Genomic DNA, 19,681 nt, shown 5'->3' on the forward strand with positions numbered 1-19,681 from the left:
CCTCTCCACAGCTGGGAGCGGGCAGCGGGCCCTTCCTCTCCCTGAGCCTTTTGAGAGGGGCTGTCTGGTGCCCCTGCCCCAAGTGTCCCAGACGTGCCAGGCTCCCCAGACTGGAAGGCACCCCCCGGTGCCAGCTGGGTGCCTGTTAATCCTTGCTCTGCAGGCAGCTCTTCCGGCCTGGCCCCACAGGGCTAGTGGCTGGGTTACCTGTGACGGTGCCATCTGGGTAGGAAAGACGCCGCATCTGTGTTTTTAACGCTGATTCGGAGAATGTAGTTCTTGTCCTCTTTGATCCAGAGTGATCTCCCAGCTCCCAGGGCACGGGGCAAGTGGAATTTGTGGGAACAGACAGGACCACGGGTCTGGGGACTGGCGGTCAGAGGAGAATCTCAGGGCAGCCCCGGAGCTTCGGGGGAGATGGAGGATCAGCTGCAGACACAACTCAGCGGGGCAGGCTGGGGGGTGGGTGGAGAGACGGCAGGTTACAAGCTGGAAAGGCAGTTTCTGAAGGTTCAACCCGAGATTGTGAAGGTTCCAGGTGCAGTGGCCACAGGGCGGAGGTGCCATGCACGCCGCCCAGAGCCAGCGAGGGCTTGCCCTATTTTCCTCAGAGCAGTGCCTGCCTGGTGCTCAGGAAACAAGCGCCCGCAGATACGCTGAGGCCCTTTCCAAAGTGGAACACAGTCTCCATTTAGTACCTGACCAGAAGTTCCAAAACTCCGGCGTTTCTATTTTAGAAACTGCAAGGGCAGGATGTATTCTAGTGTCTTCTAGGAAAGTGTGTTGAGGGGAAAACTGTGTGAGTCTGAGTGCATCAGGGCTCGGCAGAAGTGGTTACCTGTCTCGTGCTGATTCATTCGTTATGTGTGACACTGGAGATCACGTATGGTGTGCACAACTCCTGTCCTGTGGGGGGGGGGGGTTTGAAACAGTCACCCTGGATTGAACTGAATAAACCAGTGAAGCTGTGAAGCGCCCTCTCTGCTCTTGGCGGAGCGCCGTGGACAGAGGTGACAGGTGGAAGCCCCTGGCTCCTCCCCAGTGTCAGCCGCATCCTGGAAGGCAGACTACTTCTCCTGCAGCCCCTCCTGCCTCCTCCTGATTGCTGGTCACAGGCCTCAGGTCTTAACAAGCTTCCTAGGCAAGGGAGTGGACTGGCAGGGTGCTTGGCCCGAGACATGCAGGGAGGCTCCCAAGAGAATGGAGCATCTCTGCCTGCTGCTTCCCTTCCCCAGCGGGACTCTCTTTCTAGAAACACAGCAAGGGACAGCCCCAGAGGTGGCTGAGTGCCAGCAGAGCCTGTCTGAACAGGATCAGCTTGAAGGTCCCCATACCCTCCAGGTGAGAAGCCACTGAAGCTCTAGTCCCGTGGTGCCTTCTTTATCCCAGGTACTTGTGGCGCTGGGGTCAGGACCGGGGTCCAGCCAGGCAGCAGGAATCCCTCCTTCAGCCTAGTGACTCTCATGAGAAGCTGCCAGACATTCTGTTTTGTACCTGTTATCCATTGAGGCCCCCATCTAGGAAAGGATGTCTCTTATTATTTTTAACCTGCAGCACTTCAGCCTAGAGGCTCCTAGGAATCAGGTATGCCAAGCAGCCGACACCACTGCATGGACAAGGCCACATGCCCCTCCGCTCAGGAGGAGCACATCCCAGAAGGTCTGGAGAAGGGTTGGGTTCGGCACAAAGCCTGTGTCCAGCAAGTCCACTCCACAGCCATTTCCCCAGCGAGTGCAGCCAAACCATAGAAGGCTGTCTTGACTCACATGTCTCCTGAAGGTGGAGAGGTAGGGTCCACAGAGCCCTGGGTGGGGCCCCTTGGGGCGAGCAGCACAGGACGGCGCTGAGATTCTTCACTAGGCCCATTTACAACCTGCTGAACCCTCTTTCCAGCTCCTGGTGTCTGTGGGTTCCCCCCCCACAGTTACTGGGGACACAGTATAAACAGGTTCTACGTGAGCCTCAACAGGAATAACCCAGAGGATGCTCCCTAGACAGAGCTCAGCACCCTCCTGCCCTGCCCAATGGGACCAGCCTGGGCCTCCCCGCCCTCAGCTCCAAACAAATAAAGGCCCTGAGTTTCCTTACAGTCTTTCAGAGCAGGACAGGCTGAGTATCAGCTGAGCTCCCCTGACTGATTCTGAAAGGTGGTGCAGGAGGCCACCCTGAGTGGATCCATCCACATTAGTACGTGCCTGTAAGGCCCATCTCTCCTCATAGTCGGAGACTGCCAGAGCATTAGGACAGAACGGTCTGCCCGCGTATCTGGTGTTCACGCAGAGCGAACTGCAACCTCATTGTACCCCTCAGGCTGTGGCTGAACCACCCCAGCTGGGGCCTCGCCCAACGCCAACCTAGGTGGCGGCATGAGCAGTGGATGCTGAGGTGGGCACACTGAACTGGATGCTCTGCAGATTGTAGCTTCAAGGACAAAACTGGGGCCACCAACTTGGCCGTGACATGATGCAGCATGTCCCAGTGTGTGCTCTGCGGACTGCACAGACCACGTCATGGAGTGGGGCCTGAGGTGCGCTCTGCAGGGCTGTAGGAGGGGCCCACTGTCAAATGTCTGCCAAGCACTGGGCGATGCTGGGGGGAGATGGGCTGCTTTGCCGAGCGGCTCTCCCAGCCTTCGTAGGCCTCTTCCCCACAGGTCTGGGTGTGCAGCGTTTCCCAGACATGTCAGCACAGCATCTCACAGGCTCCACACACGGGTGCTCTAAGGCCCAGCCTGTCAGGGCATAGGCTCCCCACAGGCCCCCAAGGAGTAGGCCACCAAGCTTGCAAGCCCACCGAGCTGCTCATATGCAACAGGACTGGCTGGAGCTCCAGCCAGGCCTACATCTGAATGCCCAGTGAGGGCCCCAGAGCAGGGTCTGCGAGGGTCACAACTCTGGGAAGAAGCCGTCCACCCTCCTGCTCCAACTGAGCTCACCTGCCCTGTAGCTGGGCTCATTCAACCGCTAGAAACCAGCAGCCTCTCCACAGGTCTCGAGAGTGATGCCACTTCACAGACAGTGTATGGCAGCCAGTGACTGCCCCCCACCTGACTGCTCATAGAAGGTTCTAGAATGACCGAAGATCAATGGGGACCATGAACTTTCCTGGGCTATGATGGGGCCCTGGTCCCAAAGTTTGGCGCTGAGCATGTGGCTGGTGAGTGTATTTTCTCATAAGCAGCAGAAGAGGGCTGGCCACCCATCTAGGTGAGCACCCCACACAGCACCAGTGTCAAGTGAACATCGTGCTTCTCCCTAGGGCAGGGAAGGAGGTGGGACCAGACTCTGAGGAGACCTCTCTCCTCACTGCCTCCCACACCTCCTGGGGGTCAAGTGTGACCCAGGCAGAGCCCAACTCAGAGGCTGTCACCAGCTCTTCAGGCTGAAATAGTAACTTTCAATCTTCTGTCAATTCTGTTCTCCAACTCACATCCCAAATCAAAGAACTGGAGAATGGGGTATCAGGGAACTTCATTAAGGGAGGGGTAAAAAGGAGGAAAGGTGGTGCCAACACGTTTAAGCTCAAATGATCCCACTGCCCTCAAACTGACAAGCCAGCCACACAGGCGGCCACGGCACAGGTCAAACAGGACCTGAGGCGCGTCCCATCACAACCGGCTCCCAGGCAGGGCCCATACTGTCGTGGTGTCAGGATGGTAAACAGTCTTCTCTTAAAAGCTAGAAGCTGGGGAGAAAGACCCCGTGCTGGGCACCTGGCCAACAGTCGACCCTGGAGCCGGTGCCAGCTCCTGTCCCTGGGGAGGTGGCTTACATAGGTCTCCCCTGAAAGGAGAGAGAGATCTGCAGGAGTTCCTGCCCTAGTTCTTGCTGCCTCCCGCCAGGACAGAACTCGGCCGACAGCTCCCTGAAGGTGGCGCACACGCGGCGGGCCTCAATGTGTCTGCGGTGGATGGCGTGCTTCCACTGATGCCGCGCAGCGCCTGTGAGCACGAGCAGGGAGCGGCGGGGTAAGGGGACGGCCACTTCCACCTCCTGGCACAGCACGGACCTGCTGGGGGCCATTACGCCCTCCACCAAGGCCTCCGGAAAGCCGGAAGGGGCAAGACAGAGCAGCAGGCTGCCGGGTGCCTCCCGGGACATGGATAGCACAGTTGGGGACAGGAGGTTGAGGCTCACCAGCCGCTCCCCCCACAGCCAGGCGTCATCCAGGTGGGGGTCGATGGCCGAGCCCCGTTCGGGGCAGTAGTCCAGGTTACACTGCTCCACTGGCCGGAAGTCCTCCAGAATGGGGTATAGGGCCATTCTCCGCACCACGTCCCGGCTGAAGCTAGGGAGGCCTCTGAAGCCAGTGGTCTTTAGCTTCTGTTTCCGAAAGTTGACTTTGGGGCCATAGTCCTGAAGGGTGAGGACAGAGAGGAAGTGGAGAAACGTCTGAGTTTATGGGGATGGCTATCACAGACCAGGCCTGGAGAATCTGATCGCGGTGACCAAGACTGGCAAAACTGCCTGACTCTGTGGATCAGGATCTGGCTCTCCAGCAGCAGGAGGCCAGCATCAATGACAAATAAACAGCAAACACTCTGATGTTGATAAACACTAAGGGAAAAAATAAAGCAGGGAAGGGGGATGAAGTGCCCCTGAAACCAGAGGGAGAGACAAACAAGGCCTGGGGACATGATACCAAGGGGTTGGGAGGTGGGAAGAAAGAGTAGCAAGGGAGGGAGGGATAGCCCAAGGCAGCCTCAGCAAGCAGTCAAAGCTGGGGATCACTAGGGCTCCAAACCACAAGAGAGAAATTAGCATGTGGCCCAGCAATTCTACTCCTGGCCACACAGACATGTGCCCCTGAGTGTTCACAGCAGCCAGAAACCTGAGAAACGACCCACTGTCCACAATCAGATGAGTGGGTGAGGCGGTCATGGCAGAGCCATACGACAGAGCACCATCCAGCCACAGATGCCACACAACACTGACAACAGGCTGCCAACGTTGTGGTCAGTGAAAGAAGCCAACACGAAGGGCCACGTGTTATGTAATCCCATTTACATGAACTGTCCAGAGCTGGCAAATCCAGAGGCAAAGTAGATTAGCAGTTGCCAGGGGCCAGGGGAGCAGGGAGGGACTGCTGCTGGGTACAAGTTTCCTTGGGGTGATGGGCACGTTCCAGAAGCAGGCACTGGATATGGCTGCACGTTATGAATACAGCAAAACAAACCATACAGGTTAAATGAGAGAATTTTACGATTAGGGAGGAGCTTTCTAGAATACCCCTCAGACTTGTGACCCAAGGGATGTCCATTTATCCACCAATTCCTGCCCCCTTTGGGTCCCCCCACCCCCAGTGGAGGGTGGTGCTATCTGGTGCAAATGTCTTTCTCCTTCCAGCTTCGGCATGAGCACGGCTCAGAGTGGCTCCCCCCCAACCCAGGCAGCAGCAGGCAAGGGAGGAGGGCTGGAAGAGCAGGGCACAGAGGGACGTGACTTGGAGGGGGCTGCCTGGAGCAGCGGGGAAAGGCCTGGCGGATCTGTCACAGAGCAGCAGGTCCACCTGAGGAGGGGTCCTCTCCAAGGCAAGCTGACAGAAGGAAGGTGAGGGCCACAGGAGGCTCCCATAGGAATCCTGGTGGCAGAACCAGGGGCTGGGACCTAGAGGGGGGCTGGGGGGGTGGCTGAGTTTTCAGATTCCGGGTATGTGTGAAGGGAGAAAATACACAGGGACTACCAAGGAGAAAGAGAAATCTGGAAAGCTCCATGCTTTCCGGCCAGAGCAGATGGAAGATGGAATTTGCCGAGATGGGGACATGGCAGGGTTGCAGGCGCGGGCCAAGACCTAAAGCTCAGTTAGGATCTGGCAAACATGGGAACCAGTTGGAGACGTGAGTGTGGGAGTTACAAGCACATGCACGGTGTCAGAGCCGTGACTCATGGAGCCCGGCAAGGCAGTGTCTGTAAAAGGAGAAGGGGCCTGAGGACTGAGCCTGAAAACTGGCCATTAGGTGAGGGTGCAGAGGTTGGGATGGAAGTGGTGCAGGTACTCAGCGGGGTACTCAGCGGGGTGCTCAGCGGGAACGGGAGGAGAGGCACTGAAGACAATGAAGGAGCCCTCCAAGGAGCTGGGCTGCAGGGGTGAGAGGTGGAGCCTGCGGGCGGTCTGGTGGGAAAGGTCCAGCTGAGGAACAGGCGATATTAGGGGCAGAGGGGAGCAAGGTCGGACAGCACCTTCTGAGCCAGGGCAGGGAGAGAAGGCCTGGGTGGGGTGAGAAGCACACCCCCCGCACAGAGAGGCCTGGCTGTCAGCAGAGAGACAGCCAGAGAGCTGGGGGAAGGGGGAAGGTGCGGGAGGAGAAGCCACAAGGGGGCCGTCCTAGAGGACACTGGAGTGACCTCCGGGGCAGGACAGCCCAGCTTGGGCTGGACAGCCAGGCCCGGGAGACCACCTGCCACAGGAGGCAGACCTGACCTGGGCTGGGGTTTGGTGGAAGTTGCAGGATGGTGAGGGGCCACAGGGCACAGGAGCACCAGAGCGAGTGGTGTGATGACTGGCCTGGCGCCAAAGGTCACAGAAGGGAGAGGGAACAGGAAGGGGAGGGAAGAAGAGAAGGCATCCGTTGCCTGGCCTGCAGGTCCTGGGAGACACAGCTGCAGGAAAGAAGGGCTGCGATCCCCGACAGAGGGGAGGTCTAGGACTTGGGGGCCTGAGGATCTCGAAACTGATGGGGAGAGGACTTTGGTAGGAAGGTGACCGGCGGCCTTCTAGAAACCCTCCAACCTGAGCATCAGTCTGCCCTCAGCTGGATGGCCCCACCTCACGTCTGGGGTGTCTGGTGAGGAAGCTGAACAGGCCACGCCTGCCTGTGCCCCCTCCTCCAATACACCCCATGCACCACTCCCCTGGCTGCCCAAGCCTCAGGGACAGGGGAGCTGACCCCCCTAGTGGCCTTGAGGTGCTGTGGCCACAGGGAGAGGTGTTGGGAGGAAAGTCAGCAAAAGCACGCAGGGCAGGGAGTCTGAGGGGCCCAAGGCGGGGGGGTGGGGGGGGGGAGTCCTCTCTGACCAGCCAGCCTGGCCCTCCCCTCCTCCCCAGCTGCGGCTGGCCTACCTGCTTTCTCCGTCCCGACTGGGAGAGCTTCCAAGGCTCACGGTCCATCAGCTGCACCATCTCGGCTTCCTCTTCCTGGGTCACAAAGTCCTCGATCAGCGTCACACCAGGGAAGGGGAAGGCCCAGCCTTCAAAGTCAGACTCCTCGGCCCCCACGGCCCAGCCAGTGTCAGAGTAGTAAATGAAACGGTGCGTTTTCTGCAAAAGAAAGACGAGGGACTTGGAACCACTGAAGCCCCACCCCACCCCACCCCACCCCCCGCCCCCGGGTGTGTGCCTTCTGGAGGCCTCCTCGGGGGCAGCCCACCGCCCAGGGGTTCTCTGAAGCCACTTTGGAAAGCAGCTGGAGTCCAAAGGGAGGCGGAACCCCCGCCTGGGGCTGCCTCTTAAGAAGGGCCCTCTGCCCTGGCCTTTCTTTCTTCATCTTATGTGGGAAGAGCATCCATGTAACCACTATCTGTTCTCCATTTTAAAAATGAGGTGACCTGGGCCAAGCAAAGTTAAGGAACTAGCTAGCCTAAGGCTGCAGAGCTGGGGGCTGCCTGTGAGTCCACACCGTTCTGGTGTCGCTGTGGGGTGTCTAAAGGATAGGACCCCGGGGCTGTCCAGAGGGCGAGCTTGCTGGGCAGCTGTGGGGCAGACGCCGTCTCTGGGGCGGCGATGACTCTGGGCCCTGCCTCTGTGGCTGTGGAGGCACTGTCTGAATCTCCTTTCCCAAGAGAGAACTTGCCTGTCATCCTCGAGGAGTGCCCAACTGACAACCTCCTGCTGTGGTGCCTTCCTCGACCTGCCTCAGGTTTCAGGCTGAGGCCATCCTAGTCCCACGCAGCCCCCAGCCAATGACTTAGCACAAGTCTGGCTTTTTATACCCGACTCGGGACTCACTTATCAGGCAGTCTGAGGCCCACCCTGTCCAGTTAATTCTGCTTTCTCCCCCTTTACGTTTCACGACCACTGCTATCCACTTCATCGGTGAACCAACGTGTCCTGTCTTCTTGCACCTCACACGAACACATTAAAATCAGGGAATCATCCAGTACCTTCTGCTCATCCCACAACCAGCAAGTTGGACAGATGCTACCCCCACGCCCTTGGTCATAGGCAAAGTTCAGACTTTTGGCACTTCTCAGGCTTTAATTGTGGCAAAATATATGTCATATAAAATTTGTCATCGTCACCACCTTTAAGTGTATGGGTCAGCGTTAGGTACCATCATATTGTTGTGCCCCCACTCCCCCTCGCTAAGACTCTGTCCTCTAAACAACTCTTCTTTCTTTTCCCCAAGTCCCAGGCACCTGCCGTTCTATGAATTTGAGTCCTCTGTGGACCTCATATAAGTGGAATCCTGCAGTTATTTATCCTCTTGTGACTGACATTTCACTCAGCATAATGATCTCAGGATCCATTCATGTCCCAGCAGGTGTCAAAATGCCCTTCCTTTTTAAGGCACATAATATTCCACCGCGGTCAGTATGCCACATGTTGTTTATCCGCCTCCACTGCTGGACACTTACGCTTGCTTCCATATTGTAGCTGCTGGGAACAGCGCTGCTAGGAATGCTGCTAGAACGTGGGCGTACAAGTATCTCTTCAAGTGTCTGCTTTCGATATTTCTGGGTGTCTACCCAGAACTGCTGGATCACACAGTAATTCTACTTTTAGTTTGCTGAGAAATCACCAGACTGTTTTCCACAAGACCTTCCAAGCTTTCGCCAAGGACGCTCTGACAGTTTCTGCTCTGGCTTCCCAGGCTCCATACCTTCCAATCTGCTTCCCCCCCATCCCGGGATCTTTCTAAAGATCACGTGTAACTTCCTTTAAAACCCTGAGCGGCTGCTGGAGGCCCTCAGGACAGGTCTCGCCTACCCAGGGACCACACACGGAGCCCCCCGTGGTCAGGACCCCGCCCCTGAGGCATCCCGCTCCTCCCAGGCCCCAGCCCAAGCAGTTCCCCCCGCGGGAACGCCCAGGCCGGCCGCAAAGGCTCGGAGTTCTTTTTCATTAATTAGTATTTCCTGCTTGCCCACTCCGGCTCAACGGCGTCTAGGACTTTGCCCTGCCTGGTTCTCGGCATCCGCTTCTCTTTCCGGGTGGTCTCCCCTCTCCCGCAAGCTCCCAAGCCCCAGACCTGGGGGCTACGGGAGGTCGGCCGTCACACTCCCCCCGGGGCTCAGAGGGGAGTTGTGGTAGGACAGCACGCACTTCAGCCCCTTCCCCACTCCAAGCCCACCCCCCAAAGCGCTCGTCTCATCCTGCAACGGCCCTCCTTCCCCCGCGAGGGCCCCCGACACGGGTGGATCCCGGGCCAGTCTCCGTAGCCAGTCTGGGCCTCAGTTTCCCCATATGAAGAAAGGACTTGTGGCACGGCCCCTCCCCCAGCCCTCACCTGCGGGGGGTGCTGCCAGGGCGGGTCACCTCCGCGCTGCCGCTCGCAGATCAGACAGGTCCGGATGCCCTTGCAGCCACATTCCCGGAGGACCTCGGGGGCCGCCACCGCCGCAGCCGCCATCGCCTCGTCCTGGCGACGAGGGCGCAGGCGCGGGGCCGCGCGGGCCGCTGGGAGTTGTAGTCCGCCCGCGAGGCACGAGGTCCGCAGGACCACTTCCTTCCGGTCGTCGCTAGCTACGGGCTCGCGCGCCGCCGCCTCTAGAGCTTCGCCGGCGGCAGACATTCGCGTCGGTCTACGGGCGGTACGGACTCAACCGGACGCCGGTGCCAACGACCGGCCAGCGCGGGCCGCTCCTCCTCGCCATGGGGCCCCTCTCGGCGCGGCTCCTCATGCAGCGGGGGCGTCCCAAGAGCGACCGGCTGGGGAAGATCCGGAGCCTGGAGTAAGAGGCGGGCCGGGGGCCGCCGGGGGCCGCCGGGCCGGGGCCACACAGCCCCCCCCCCCAGGGCCTGGGTCGCCGGCAGGTCGGGCAGAAAGGCTGGGACTCTTGCCCACTCCCTTCCCGGCCCGGTTATCGCCCTGTCGGCTAGTCGGCGTCTCCAGTCACTCGGGCCAAGCGCCGAGCTCCCGTTAAGAGACGGGCGGGCTGGGCCCGGGGTGGCCTCTCCCCTGAAGGGCGCCCGGGCTGTGGGGGAGACAGTTCTGCAGAAAGGGTATTTAGCAGCCTGTCGAGCTAGTTCCTGAGGCCCTGGGCAGCACAAAGGAGCCCCCCTAGAGGATCGGGGAGAGCGTCCTGGAGGGCCAGCTTGTACGCAGTTAAAAGATTTTAAGAGGGAAAGGCTGTGCGTGCACAAGAATCTCTGCTGAGAAAGCCCTCAGGCACCCAGGACTGCCCCAGGTGTGAGGTGGGAGGCCTGGCTGTGTCCTGAGCTTTCCCTGTCTGCCCCCAACCAGTTTGTCGGGGCTGAAGCTGCTCTCAGAGCACTTGGACCCCAAGCTCCTGAGCCGCCTGAAGCAGCTGCAAGAGCTGGACCTCTCCAACAACCAGCTGGAGACGCTGCCCGCCAACCTGGGCCTGTCCCACTTGCGTGTCCTCCGCTGCGCCAACAACCAGCTGGGGGACGTCACTGCCTTGTGCCAGTTCCCGCAGCTCGAGGAGCTCAGCCTGGAGGGCAACCCCTTCCTGACTGTAAGTGGGGGCCCCCACCTGCCTCATACCTAGGGCCAGCACCCTGTGGGGCCACAGCTCAGAGTTGGGGTGACACTGAGCCATTCTCCCTCTCCCCCCAGGTCAGTGACAACCTGAAAGTCTCCTTTCTCCTTCCCAAGCTCCGTAAGGTCAATGGCAAGGATGCTTCCTCCACCTGTTCTCAAGTGGAGAACCTAAATCGGGAGCTGACCAGCAGGGTGAGGGGGCCGGCAGGTATCTCTGGTGTTCGGGAGCACTCGGGGCCCTTGAGCGAGTGATCGAATTGGACATTTGGAGGACCCTGAGCGGGGTTAACAGGGGCTCTCTGCAGGGGACACTGAATGGCGCTCATGTCCTTTCCTGACATGTTGCTCTAAGCCTGGCCATGGCGCTTGGCCTCTTGACCATGGAGGTCCTCTCTCAGGGTGTGCGGGCAGGGCCCAGCCAGGGAGGCAGAGACACTTTGACAGTGACTGGACCCTGTTATTTGGGGCAGTTTCTCTCATGTGGGCGTGGTTTAGGTTTGTGCACGCTGCTGCCAAGACAGCTGTGGCTCATGGAGGCTTCCAGGATGCGGTGGAGTCATCTGTGGCCATAAGATTGGAGTCAGGGGTGCCACAGAGGGTCTGAGACATCTGGGGTGGACTGGGCTTGAATCTGGTCCCTCTTGTACCAGGTCACAGCTCACTGGGAGAAGTTCAAGGCTGCACTGAGCCCAGAGGAGGCAGAGAAGGCCCAGGCCGACTTTGTGAGGTCTGCTGTCAGGGACGTCCGCTATGGGCCTGAGTCCCTCAGCGAGTTCACCCAGTGGCGGGTATGACCTCACCCTGCTATGCTGGGAGTCGGTTCTACCCACTCCTCAATGGCTCCCATGCCTTCAGCTGCCCTAGAGGCCTCTGGCCCTGAGGGGTGGTGGAAAGTGGGGTGGGTCAGGGAAGGCAGCTTACTCTGGAAGCCAGGGCTCCCTCTGCCCTGGGCATCTGGAGGGGCCGGGGCCCCTAGGTCCATACCCAGCGTCCTGCTGTCTTGGCCCCACGTAGGTGCGGATGATCTCTGAGGAGCTGGTGGCCTCTGGTGGGATCCAGGTGCAGGAGGCAGACATCCCAGAGAGACCTCCAAAAGCCACAGCTGCCCGGGAGCCCAGGGTAAGCGTGGTACCATGGAGCCCGCAAGGCCTGCCTTGGCCTTTCCTGCCTAAGGAGACTGTAAGGAAAGGGGGAATGGGGTTCCGGAAACAAGCCCAGGAGATGGCCTCTGATGCCTGAGCTCTTTTGCACTGACCCTGGGCCATGCCTTGTTTTCTCCCCCCATGGGAGGGTGCAGCCCAGCCTATAACGCCGAGGACGCAAGCCCTGGTCAGATAGGCCTGTGGTCCCTAGGCCCTCAGGCCAGGCCTCACCTTCTATAGGCCAAGCCCGCGGCCTTGAAACGGCCGGACGACACCCCACTCAGCCTGTCTCCCAACAAGCGGGTGTGTACCTCTTCCTCGTCGGCCCACGTCGAGGGCTCTGATGGCAGCCAGGTAAGCTAGCAAGGGGGCAGGGAGCAAGGCCTGGGGCAGCTGTGACCCCCCGCTGCCCTCCTCCCCCACAGCCCACCCTGGAGCCCCTGCACTTTCTACAATGTCACAGCAAGAACAACAGCCCTCGGGACCTGGAGACGCAGCTCTGGGCCTGCGCCTTTGAGCCGGCCTGGGAGGAGGGTATGTCTTTGGTGGGCAGGCAGGGCAGGGCAGGGCAAGACCACGGGGAAGGAGCAGAATGAGCTATCTAGACTGGGCACCTGGGAATGCTACCTGCAGGGGTCAGGGGCTCAGTGAATGGGGGGCCTGGGAGAGACCGCCTACAAGGTGTTGTAAGGACAGGAAGAAGGAGCTGCAGGGGCAGACTTCACAGAATGTGTTTATTGGGCTGATCCTCAGGGCAGGCGGGGGCCACGTCTCAGACAGTGGCCACGTGTGGCGGGGAGGCCGTGTGTGTGATAGACTGCCAGACAGGCATCGTGCTGCACAAGTACAAGGCGCCTGGCGAGGTGAGTGCTGGGGCCTGGCTCCTGCACAGCTGGGGGCACAGTGCTAGGGTTGGGGGTCCAGACTCGGCCCCTTGGTGACGCCCGTGCCCCCTGCCCCCATAGGAGTTCTTTTCAGTGGCCTGGACAGCCCTGACTGTGGTCACTCAGGCAGGCCACAAGAAGCGCTGGAGTGTATTGGCGGCTGCAGGCCTTCGGGGCCTGGTTCGGCTGCTGCACGTGCGAGCTGGCTTCTGCTGTGGGGTCATCCGGGCCCACAAGAAGGCCATCGCCACCCTCTGCTTCAGCCCCACCCACGAGACCCATCTCTTCAGTAAGACCCTCTCCCGCACACCTGAGACATTCCCAGCACCCTGTCCTGCAGCCTGATACCTCAGTATGCCCTCCCTGGGATGCCAGGGAGGTCCTGGGGCTGGTGGCCTTCACACCAGGCTGCCAAGGTCCACTCTGGCCATGGTAGAAGCAGCATGGCATTAGAGACAACAGATCAGGCTTCAGATCCTGGCCCCCTTACCCACCCCACCAAGTGTGGTAAACCCGAGAAGGGGTATGTGAGCAGAGGCCTGCAAAAAGATGGCTGCCTGGCACGGGGCGTGGTGAGGTAGGGATGGGTGGCCTGTGAGTCTTGGGTCTCCCAGCTGTGGCCCTGCCCTCCTTGGAAGGGCCAGCCTTGCGACCACGGTCTCAGCCTAGGAGGGAGTAGGGCCTCTTCAGAGCCCCTTCCCATCCCCTCCTCAGCCGCCTCCTATGACAAGCGGATCATCCTCTGGGACCTCGGGGTGCCCAACCACAATTACGAATTCCAAGCCAGGTGAGGCCGTGTGGCAGGGCAGGGGGCTGCTAGGGCAGACACCTGGGTCCGTAGCCGCATCCTCTCCTCCCCTGCCGACAGCCAGCTGCTCACACTCGATACCACATCCATCCCCCTGCGCCTCTGCCCTGTGGCTTCCTGTCCGGACACCTACTTGCTGGCTGGCTGTGAGGGTGGCTGCTGCTGCTGGGACGTGCGGCTGGATCAGCCGCAGAAGAGGAGGTGAGGCCTCAAAAGCCAAGTCTGGGTGCTAGGCAGCAGCTAGTCCAGATGTCTGACCCCAAGCACATCTGCCATGGGTGATGCTCAAGCCATGCCCTATGTCTAGGCAGTCAGAGGCCATTTTCAGGGGCCTCTTCGAGGGGCTGGCCTATCCCCACCTCCTCTAGTCTCAATGCCTGTTCCTCCCTCTAGTGCTTGCTTGGCTGTGGGACTGGGCTGGGTCGGTTCTCCCAGCTGTGGTCACCTCACCTGGGGGGTGGGGAGGTAGTGCCTGGGCAGACACGAAGCCTGGAAAGGTTCATCTGTACCACCAGAAGGTGGGAGACCATGCTCGGCATGGCATCCCTGCCCTCGTGGGGCCCACAGCCTTCTGGCAGAGGTAGGTGTTTAAAAAAGGTGGCCCATTAAAACCCCACGAATTGTAACGTCAAGTATGAAGGAAAGAGAGTTGAGAGAACTGTGAGGTGAGGTGGGTCCTCAGGCTCGCCTTCTCCACGTGAGCCTAGCAAGGGAGATGGGGCAGCAGAGAGAGAGAAGGTGCAGGCCTAGGATGGCGGCCTGTGCAAGGGGCGGGAGAGCGGGCTGACCAGGGAGGTTCAGCCCAGTCTGGGAAGTGGAGAGGACAGGATGAGGTGGCAGGGTTGCTTGGAGCAGGGGACACTGGCTCTGGTAAGACTGAATTTTGTTCTCAGTGCCATGAGTAGTCTGGGAAGAACTTCGGAGGGGGTGGGAGGGGGGTAACAGCAGTGAAGCAGCTGCTCTGTGGAGCCAAGTAACAGAAGCATCGGGCCAGCTGGTGGCTTTTGCCCAGGCAAGTGCCTGTGCCGGCCCATACCCCACCTGAGAGTGAAGCCCCGTGCCCCATCCCCAGGTCTGTCTGGTCTCTAAGCCTTGGGGAGGAGTCCAAGCCTCAGCTGTGCCTGCTTCTCCTCCTCTAGGTACTTGGCCAGCTTTTGTGGCTCCGGGCGGCATCTCTAGGACTGTGGGCCACTGCTGGGTGGCCTTTCCAGGCACATGACCCCACACACTTCATGTGGGGACGTGCAGCAGCCACTTGCCCAGCATGCACGAGGCAACTGACCACCTCGTCTTCTGCCCCGCAGGGTGTGTGAGGTGGAGTTTGTGTTTTCTGAGGGTGCGGAGGCAGCCGGGCGGAGAGTGGACGGGCTGGCATTTGTGAATGAGGATGTCGTGGGTGAGTAAGCCCCACCCTAAGGGGGAACAACCTGGCCTCCCGGGAGCCCAGGTAGGCCCTGGTAAGGCCTCTGTGGGCTACTGCTCCCTGGGCTGGGGTTTAGGACCAGGGGCTCCCGGGTGGTCCCTACTATGCACCAGGAAACATCTAGGGGGGCCCCCCACCCAGTTCTCTGTTCTCCCTCCCACAGCCTCCAAGGGGAACAGCCTGGGTACCATCTGCCTGTGGAGCTGGAGCCAGACCTGGGTGGGCCGGGGCAAGCAGTCCACTCTGGCAGTGGTGGTCTTGGCTCGGCTGCAGTGGTCCCCCACGAAGCTGGCCTACTTCTCACTGAGCACCTGTCCCGGTGAGCCCATGCACCTCCCCCCCAATCCCGCCCCCCACCCCTGGGAGCCCCACCCCACCTTTGACCTCTGTCCATGTGTCCCAGCAGGTGAGGGGATAGTGCTGTGCGGGGATGAAGAGGGCAACGTGTGGGTTTACGACGTCAGGCACATCCTGACCCAGCCACCTCCACTGCCAGCAGCTCCGCAGGCCCCCACACAGGTAGGCGCCACCTGCCTGCCCTCTCCCACTGCTGGGGACCATGTGTGGGACGCCAGAGCCCAGCTCTCCTTTCTTCTCGCCACCCCAGATTCTTAAGTGGCCCCAACCCTGGGCACTCGGCCAGATGGTGACCAAGACCATGGTGAACATGGTGGTGGCCAACCCCACCTTTACCTACCTCACCGCCCTGACAGACTCCAATATCGTGGCCATCTGGAAGAGACAGTAGCCAGAGTAGGGTTCCTGCCTCTGCGGCAGAGCACCAGGGACACGGCTTAACTTATTCAGCTTTGGGGCTAAGGACGAAGATCTTTTCATCAGTGAATATATTTTATTAATAAACTCTCTGCTGTCTGAGGGAAGGCTGGAGAGCTGTTTGTGGCTCCCCTGGTGTTCCTACCTTGAGCTCTGAACAGACTCCTAAAGCACTGCCTCTCAGGCCCCACCCCCGCCCTCCCAGGCTCTGGGTTGTCGGTCTAGGAGTTGGGGGCCCAGGGCCTGTCCGCTGTGAAACTGAGCAGGTCCGCTGCTTCTCACAGCCAGATCTTTATTAGGAAGGTAAAACACTCCGTGTACAGGACACACCAACTCTGGGGGGAGGGGCTCAGCAAGATGTCCCTGAAGCCAGGGAAGCTGCTCGCCTCTACTGGAAGCCCGAAGAAGGTTCCAGCGCAGGGTAGGAACCAGCCAAACAAGACTCCTCCAGCCCACTATTCGATGCCTTCTTGCTTGTCTTTAATAGCCACCTGAGCGGAGAGGGAGGGGGCAGCTGCTTAGTGGGAAAGCAGCCCCAGTGACCCGAGGTCTACCCGGGCCCTGCTGTCCTGTCAGCAACCCCAGGGCCTTCTGAGCACACCCCACCCATCTGCCTGAGAAGCTGTGGATCTTTCCCACTTGACACCCAAGTCAGACTTTGAGGCCCTCTGTGTGGACAGGTGGGACCATCCCCTTTCGGCCTCAACTGTGGGACCCCACCCTGCCTGGGATGAGCTGCCCCATGTACAGATACCTGGAAGCAGCCAGGCTTTAACCAGAGAAGGCTTGGGGGAGCAGTCCCAAGGAGACCCTGGAGCACTCAGTACAGTTCCCACCCATGCCTGCAGATAGCAGGCCCCCAAACTCAACTCTGTTAAAACCCCTTAGTCCAAGCTCGCTCAAGGCTGTAGTGGCATTGCTGCTCAGTCACCACCTGCCCCCACCCCACAATAAATCCGGAAACTACCCAGGGGTTGTTGGTGTGGGCATCAGAACAGCTCTGGCCATACTGGCTGGCATGCAAACACCCCTCGCCGCCCGGCTCCTCACCCGGAATCGCTCTTCCAGCAGGGACAGCTCGCTGATGAGGTCTGTGATGGCGTTGGTGAAGGCCTCCTGGGGGCTGTAGTCCGGTGTGGTCTGCACTCGAATGATGATCTTGTGCTCCAGGGGGTGGGGGACTTTGTAGCCAGCAAACAGCACCTGGGGGTCCTTCAGCAGCTGTCTGAGATCAGGAAATGGGCAGTGTGACATGGGGGCTGGGCCTAGCACCTGGGACCACCAGGCCTCTAACCAAGGAGCCTTCCCACTGGCTTGAGGCCTAGAAGCGAGGGGGGTGGGGGCAGGGAGGAAATGGCTGACTCCAGCTGCTTTCCTGCTCTTGATTTCCCAAAGATATCTCCAAGTAAAACATCTAGAAGATCTGCCTCGTGAGGACACCTCCCTCCTCCCCCCACCCCTATATCCATGAGGATCCAGGACCCCAGCTGGTAAAGAGGATTTCCAGCAAACTTCCCTCAGGGGAAGTCAGGGGCCTGCAACAGCACCAAAGAGCCCTCCCCAGGCAGCCAGTGCTCAGTAACCAGAACACAAAGTGCTGCTCCTGTCCCAGTAAGAGCATCTGGCACAGCAGGAAAGGCTCAGGCTCTGAGTGCTTAGTGAAATGGAAGCCCTTTGGTCAACGCTGCTGCCCACACACCTGGGACCCGTTGTGCCTGGCTGTGAGGTGAAGTGTGCATGCCATGCTCTGCTCTGGGCCCGCGGGGGATTCTCTGGAGCAGCTCAGTCAGCGGCAGGCACCAAGAGGGAGGGCTCTTGCACAGGTGGGGACATGCCTCCCAGAGTAGGGGAGCAGAAGGGCCTGGGAGCAGCACCGGCATGGCTCAGGGTGGGGCCAGCCAGACTGGAGAGAGCCAGCCCCACCTCCTACTTTCAGCCCAGAGGTGAGGTGGGCTCCTGCCAGTGGTCTCAAACACATGAACCTCGGAAAGACCTAGATTCACCCATGGTGCTTTTCTGACAAAAGCCCTTGAGCCCAAACAGCAACCACATCACTGCCCACTTACCTGGCCAGGACCTCGCTGATGTACTTACACACCTGCTACCCAACATGAGCATCGGATAATCACAGAGCCTCTCCCCCACCTTCTCCCCTCATTCTAATAAGTTCCAATCTCTGGCTTTGCCACACATTCACTTCCTTTCATCAGATAAATGAACCAGTATAGAAATATAGCTGTGGGATCAGATCCATGGCAGCAGCATTTTGGGGAAAACATACTGAAACGTGTGAACTGCCAGAGCAAGCACCCAGACCTTCCGGCAGCTCAGAGAGACTTCGGGAAATCTGGGACGTGTGCTTTACCTCAAAGAGCCCCATTACACGTTGCCCGAGAGCCTCTGACTTGGAACTTACGATTTGATGATGTTTCCTAGTGTGTGGTCTTCTTTGTTGATGGTAAACAAACAGGCATTGGGTACCTTGGTGTCCTTGTTAATGGTAATCCTAGGAAGAGGTGGTAGCAACAGATGGGAAATGGGGCTCTCCTCCTCCCCCAAGGATAAATCCTGCCCTTTAACTCAGGCTTAAGTCCCACTTCCACCTCGAAGCCTTCCTCCATCTCTTCATCCATAAAGACCTCTGACTCAGAGCAGCAGAGTGGCTATGCCCCGATTCTGCGGGACCCTCACCTACTATGGATTGCTCCTTGGCACCAGTGACATCCTAGGGTGGATCATTCTTTCCCGCAGGGGGTGGTCTTGTACATTGTAGGATATGAGCAGTATCCCTGGTCTCTATTCACACTAGCTGCCAGCAGCAGCCCCTATGTGACGAAAGTGTCTGCAGACGTTGCCAAAAGTCCCCTGGGGAGCAAAATAGCCCCTAGTTGCCAACCACTGCTCCCAAGGGAGACGAAGTGGCTGGCAAGGGCTAGACATAGAGCCCCGCACACCAGGCTGTTAAGAGAAGGAAAAGCCGACGTTTAAGACAGTTTTTTGTGTGCTGAGCCTTGGCCTAAGCACTTCCCGTAAATCATCTCGTCAAGCTCCCCTTAGAGAAAATCCTGTCATTTAACAGAGCAAGGAACCCATTTTCCAGATGAGGAAAGCAGGCCTCAGGCAGGCTAAGCCACCTGCCCAAAGGCATGGAGACGTTCAGTGGGGTTGCCAGGAGCCAAGCCCAGGCTGAGAGACAGCAAGCCTACACCGCCTGCACCCCGCGGGCAAGAAGCCGCTGAAGGTTCTCCAGAGGCCAGCGAAGCCGGGACGAGAGCCTGAGAGCCAGCCCCCCGCTGCAGCCGCAGGAGGCGGCGGCCAGGCGCACGAGCGAGGGGGCTGCCGGATCCCGGGGGGAAGCACTCCGGCGCCACGCACACCGCCACTCCCCGAGGGCCGGGGCAGGTCCTTGGCTCTCTGAGCTTCAGTTTCCGCATCTGCGGAAGGGGGTGGTCGCCACCGCCCGGCAGGGCTGGCTCGAATTTGGCGGACTCAGAGGCTTCCGTCTCCCGCTACTGGACGGGCCGAGAAGCCCCAGGGTCCGCCCGCGACCCCAGGCTCGCCCCCGCCAGCTCCACTTACTTCTTTTCGCCCTCGAAGAGCAAGAACGACTCAAAGGCGGGAGGGGCGTTCATCCTAGCGCCGCACTCGCAGCCAAAGTCGCAGAGCCGCCCCCGACGCCTGCAGGACCCTCTACGACGCCACCTCTTCCGGGTTAGCGGCTGCTTCCGGGTTACGGCACCCCGTGGCGAGGCCGGCCGCTCGCCCCCTAGAGGCCCGGGGGATGTAGCGCAGGCGAGAGGCGCCCGGGAGGACCGGGGCGCTGGTGGCTCTGCGCATGCGTGAGGCGTTGGCGGCCCCGAGGGCCGCGCTGGGGCTGCTCCGTGCGCGCTGAGCCGGCCTCTCTCGGCTCCCGTGCGCGCCCCCCCAAGATCCTTCTTTGCAAATGTGCTTGGAGGGCCCAGCGCGAGGCCCTCGAGCGGAGAATGG

At 59.8% G+C, this 19,681-nt stretch overlaps 3 protein-coding genes across 4 annotated transcripts; 1 reads left to right on the plus strand and 2 right to left on the minus strand.

Annotated features, from left to right (window-relative positions):
• Positions 1-3,453: 3,453 nt before the first annotated feature.
• Positions 3,454-9,605, minus strand: ALKBH4 (alkB homolog 4, lysine demethylase). The gene is made up of 3 exons (XM_055339773.1): positions 9,446-9,605; positions 7,060-7,257; positions 3,454-4,355 (listed from the first exon to the last, which is right to left on the minus strand). The coding sequence occupies exons 1-3, from the start codon at positions 9,566-9,568 to the stop codon at positions 3,768-3,770; spliced, it is 909 nt and encodes a 302-aa protein (XP_055195748.1). The 5' UTR covers positions 9,569-9,605; the 3' UTR covers positions 3,454-3,767.
• Positions 9,606-9,687: 82 nt separating this feature from the next.
• Positions 9,688-15,801, plus strand: LRWD1 (leucine rich repeats and WD repeat domain containing 1). 2 transcript variants are annotated; one of them, XM_055339771.1, is made up of 15 exons: positions 9,688-9,890; positions 10,403-10,637; positions 10,739-10,855; positions 11,314-11,451; positions 11,678-11,782; positions 12,046-12,159; positions 12,231-12,339; positions 12,559-12,668; positions 12,771-12,978; positions 13,404-13,476; positions 13,558-13,698; positions 14,802-14,893; positions 15,084-15,239; positions 15,327-15,439; positions 15,528-15,801. In XM_055339771.1, exons 1-15 carry the CDS (start codon positions 9,811-9,813, stop codon positions 15,666-15,668), a joined length of 1,932 nt encoding a protein of 643 aa, XP_055195746.1. In that variant the 5' UTR covers positions 9,688-9,810; the 3' UTR covers positions 15,669-15,801. The 2 variants fall into 2 exon arrangements, with proteins under 2 accessions (XP_055195746.1, XP_055195747.1); XM_055339772.1 differs by lacking the exon at positions 11,314-11,451.
• Positions 15,802-15,969: 168 nt separating this feature from the next.
• On the minus strand, positions 15,970-19,681 carry POLR2J (RNA polymerase II subunit J). Its single transcript, XM_055339776.1, has 4 exons — positions 19,274-19,681; positions 18,111-18,200; positions 16,745-16,919; positions 15,970-16,185 (listed from the first exon to the last, which is right to left on the minus strand). The coding sequence occupies exons 1-4, from the start codon at positions 19,324-19,326 to the stop codon at positions 16,150-16,152; spliced, it is 354 nt and encodes a 117-aa protein (XP_055195751.1). The 5' UTR covers positions 19,327-19,681; the 3' UTR covers positions 15,970-16,149.

Source organism: Nyctereutes procyonoides, unplaced genomic scaffold (genome assembly GCF_905146905.1).
Source record: "Nyctereutes procyonoides isolate TBG_1078 unplaced genomic scaffold, NYPRO_anot_genome, whole genome shotgun sequence".
Classification (NCBI taxonomy): domain Eukaryota; kingdom Metazoa; phylum Chordata; class Mammalia; order Carnivora; family Canidae; genus Nyctereutes; species Nyctereutes procyonoides.

Bases quoted from the DNA above. Each gene is read 5' to 3' on its own strand.
- ALKBH4 (XM_055339773.1), bottom strand. From the start codon at position 9,568: ATGGCGGCTGCGGCGGTGGCGGCCCCCGAGGTCCTCCGGGAATGTGGC. The intron at 7,258-9,445 runs GTGAGGGCTGGG...TTTCTTTTGCAG, and splicing joins CCTGGCAGCACCCCCCGCAG to AAAACGCACCGTTTCATTTA. The intron at 4,356-7,059 runs GTAGGCCAGCCG...CTCACCCTTCAG, and splicing joins AGTCGGGACGGAGAAAGCAG to GACTATGGCCCCAAAGTCAA.
- POLR2J (XM_055339776.1), bottom strand. From the start codon at position 19,326: ATGAACGCCCCTCCCGCCTTTGAGTCGTTCTTGCTCTTCGAGGGCGAA. The intron at 16,920-18,110 runs GTAAGTTCCAAG...TCCTGATCTCAG, and splicing joins CTAGGAAACATCATCAAATC to ACAGCTGCTGAAGGACCCCC. The intron at 16,186-16,744 runs GTGAGGAGCCGG...CTCTCCGCTCAG, and splicing joins TGCTGGAAGAGCGATTCCGG to GTGGCTATTAAAGACAAGCA.
- LRWD1 (XM_055339771.1), top strand. From the start codon at position 9,811: ATGGGGCCCCTCTCGGCGCGGCTCCTCATGCAGCGGGGGCGTCCCAAG. The intron at 12,669-12,770 runs GTGAGTGCTGGG...CTGCCCCCATAG, and splicing joins AGTACAAGGCGCCTGGCGAG to GAGTTCTTTTCAGTGGCCTG. The intron at 15,440-15,527 runs GTAGGCGCCACC...TCGCCACCCCAG, and splicing joins CTCCGCAGGCCCCCACACAG to ATTCTTAAGTGGCCCCAACC.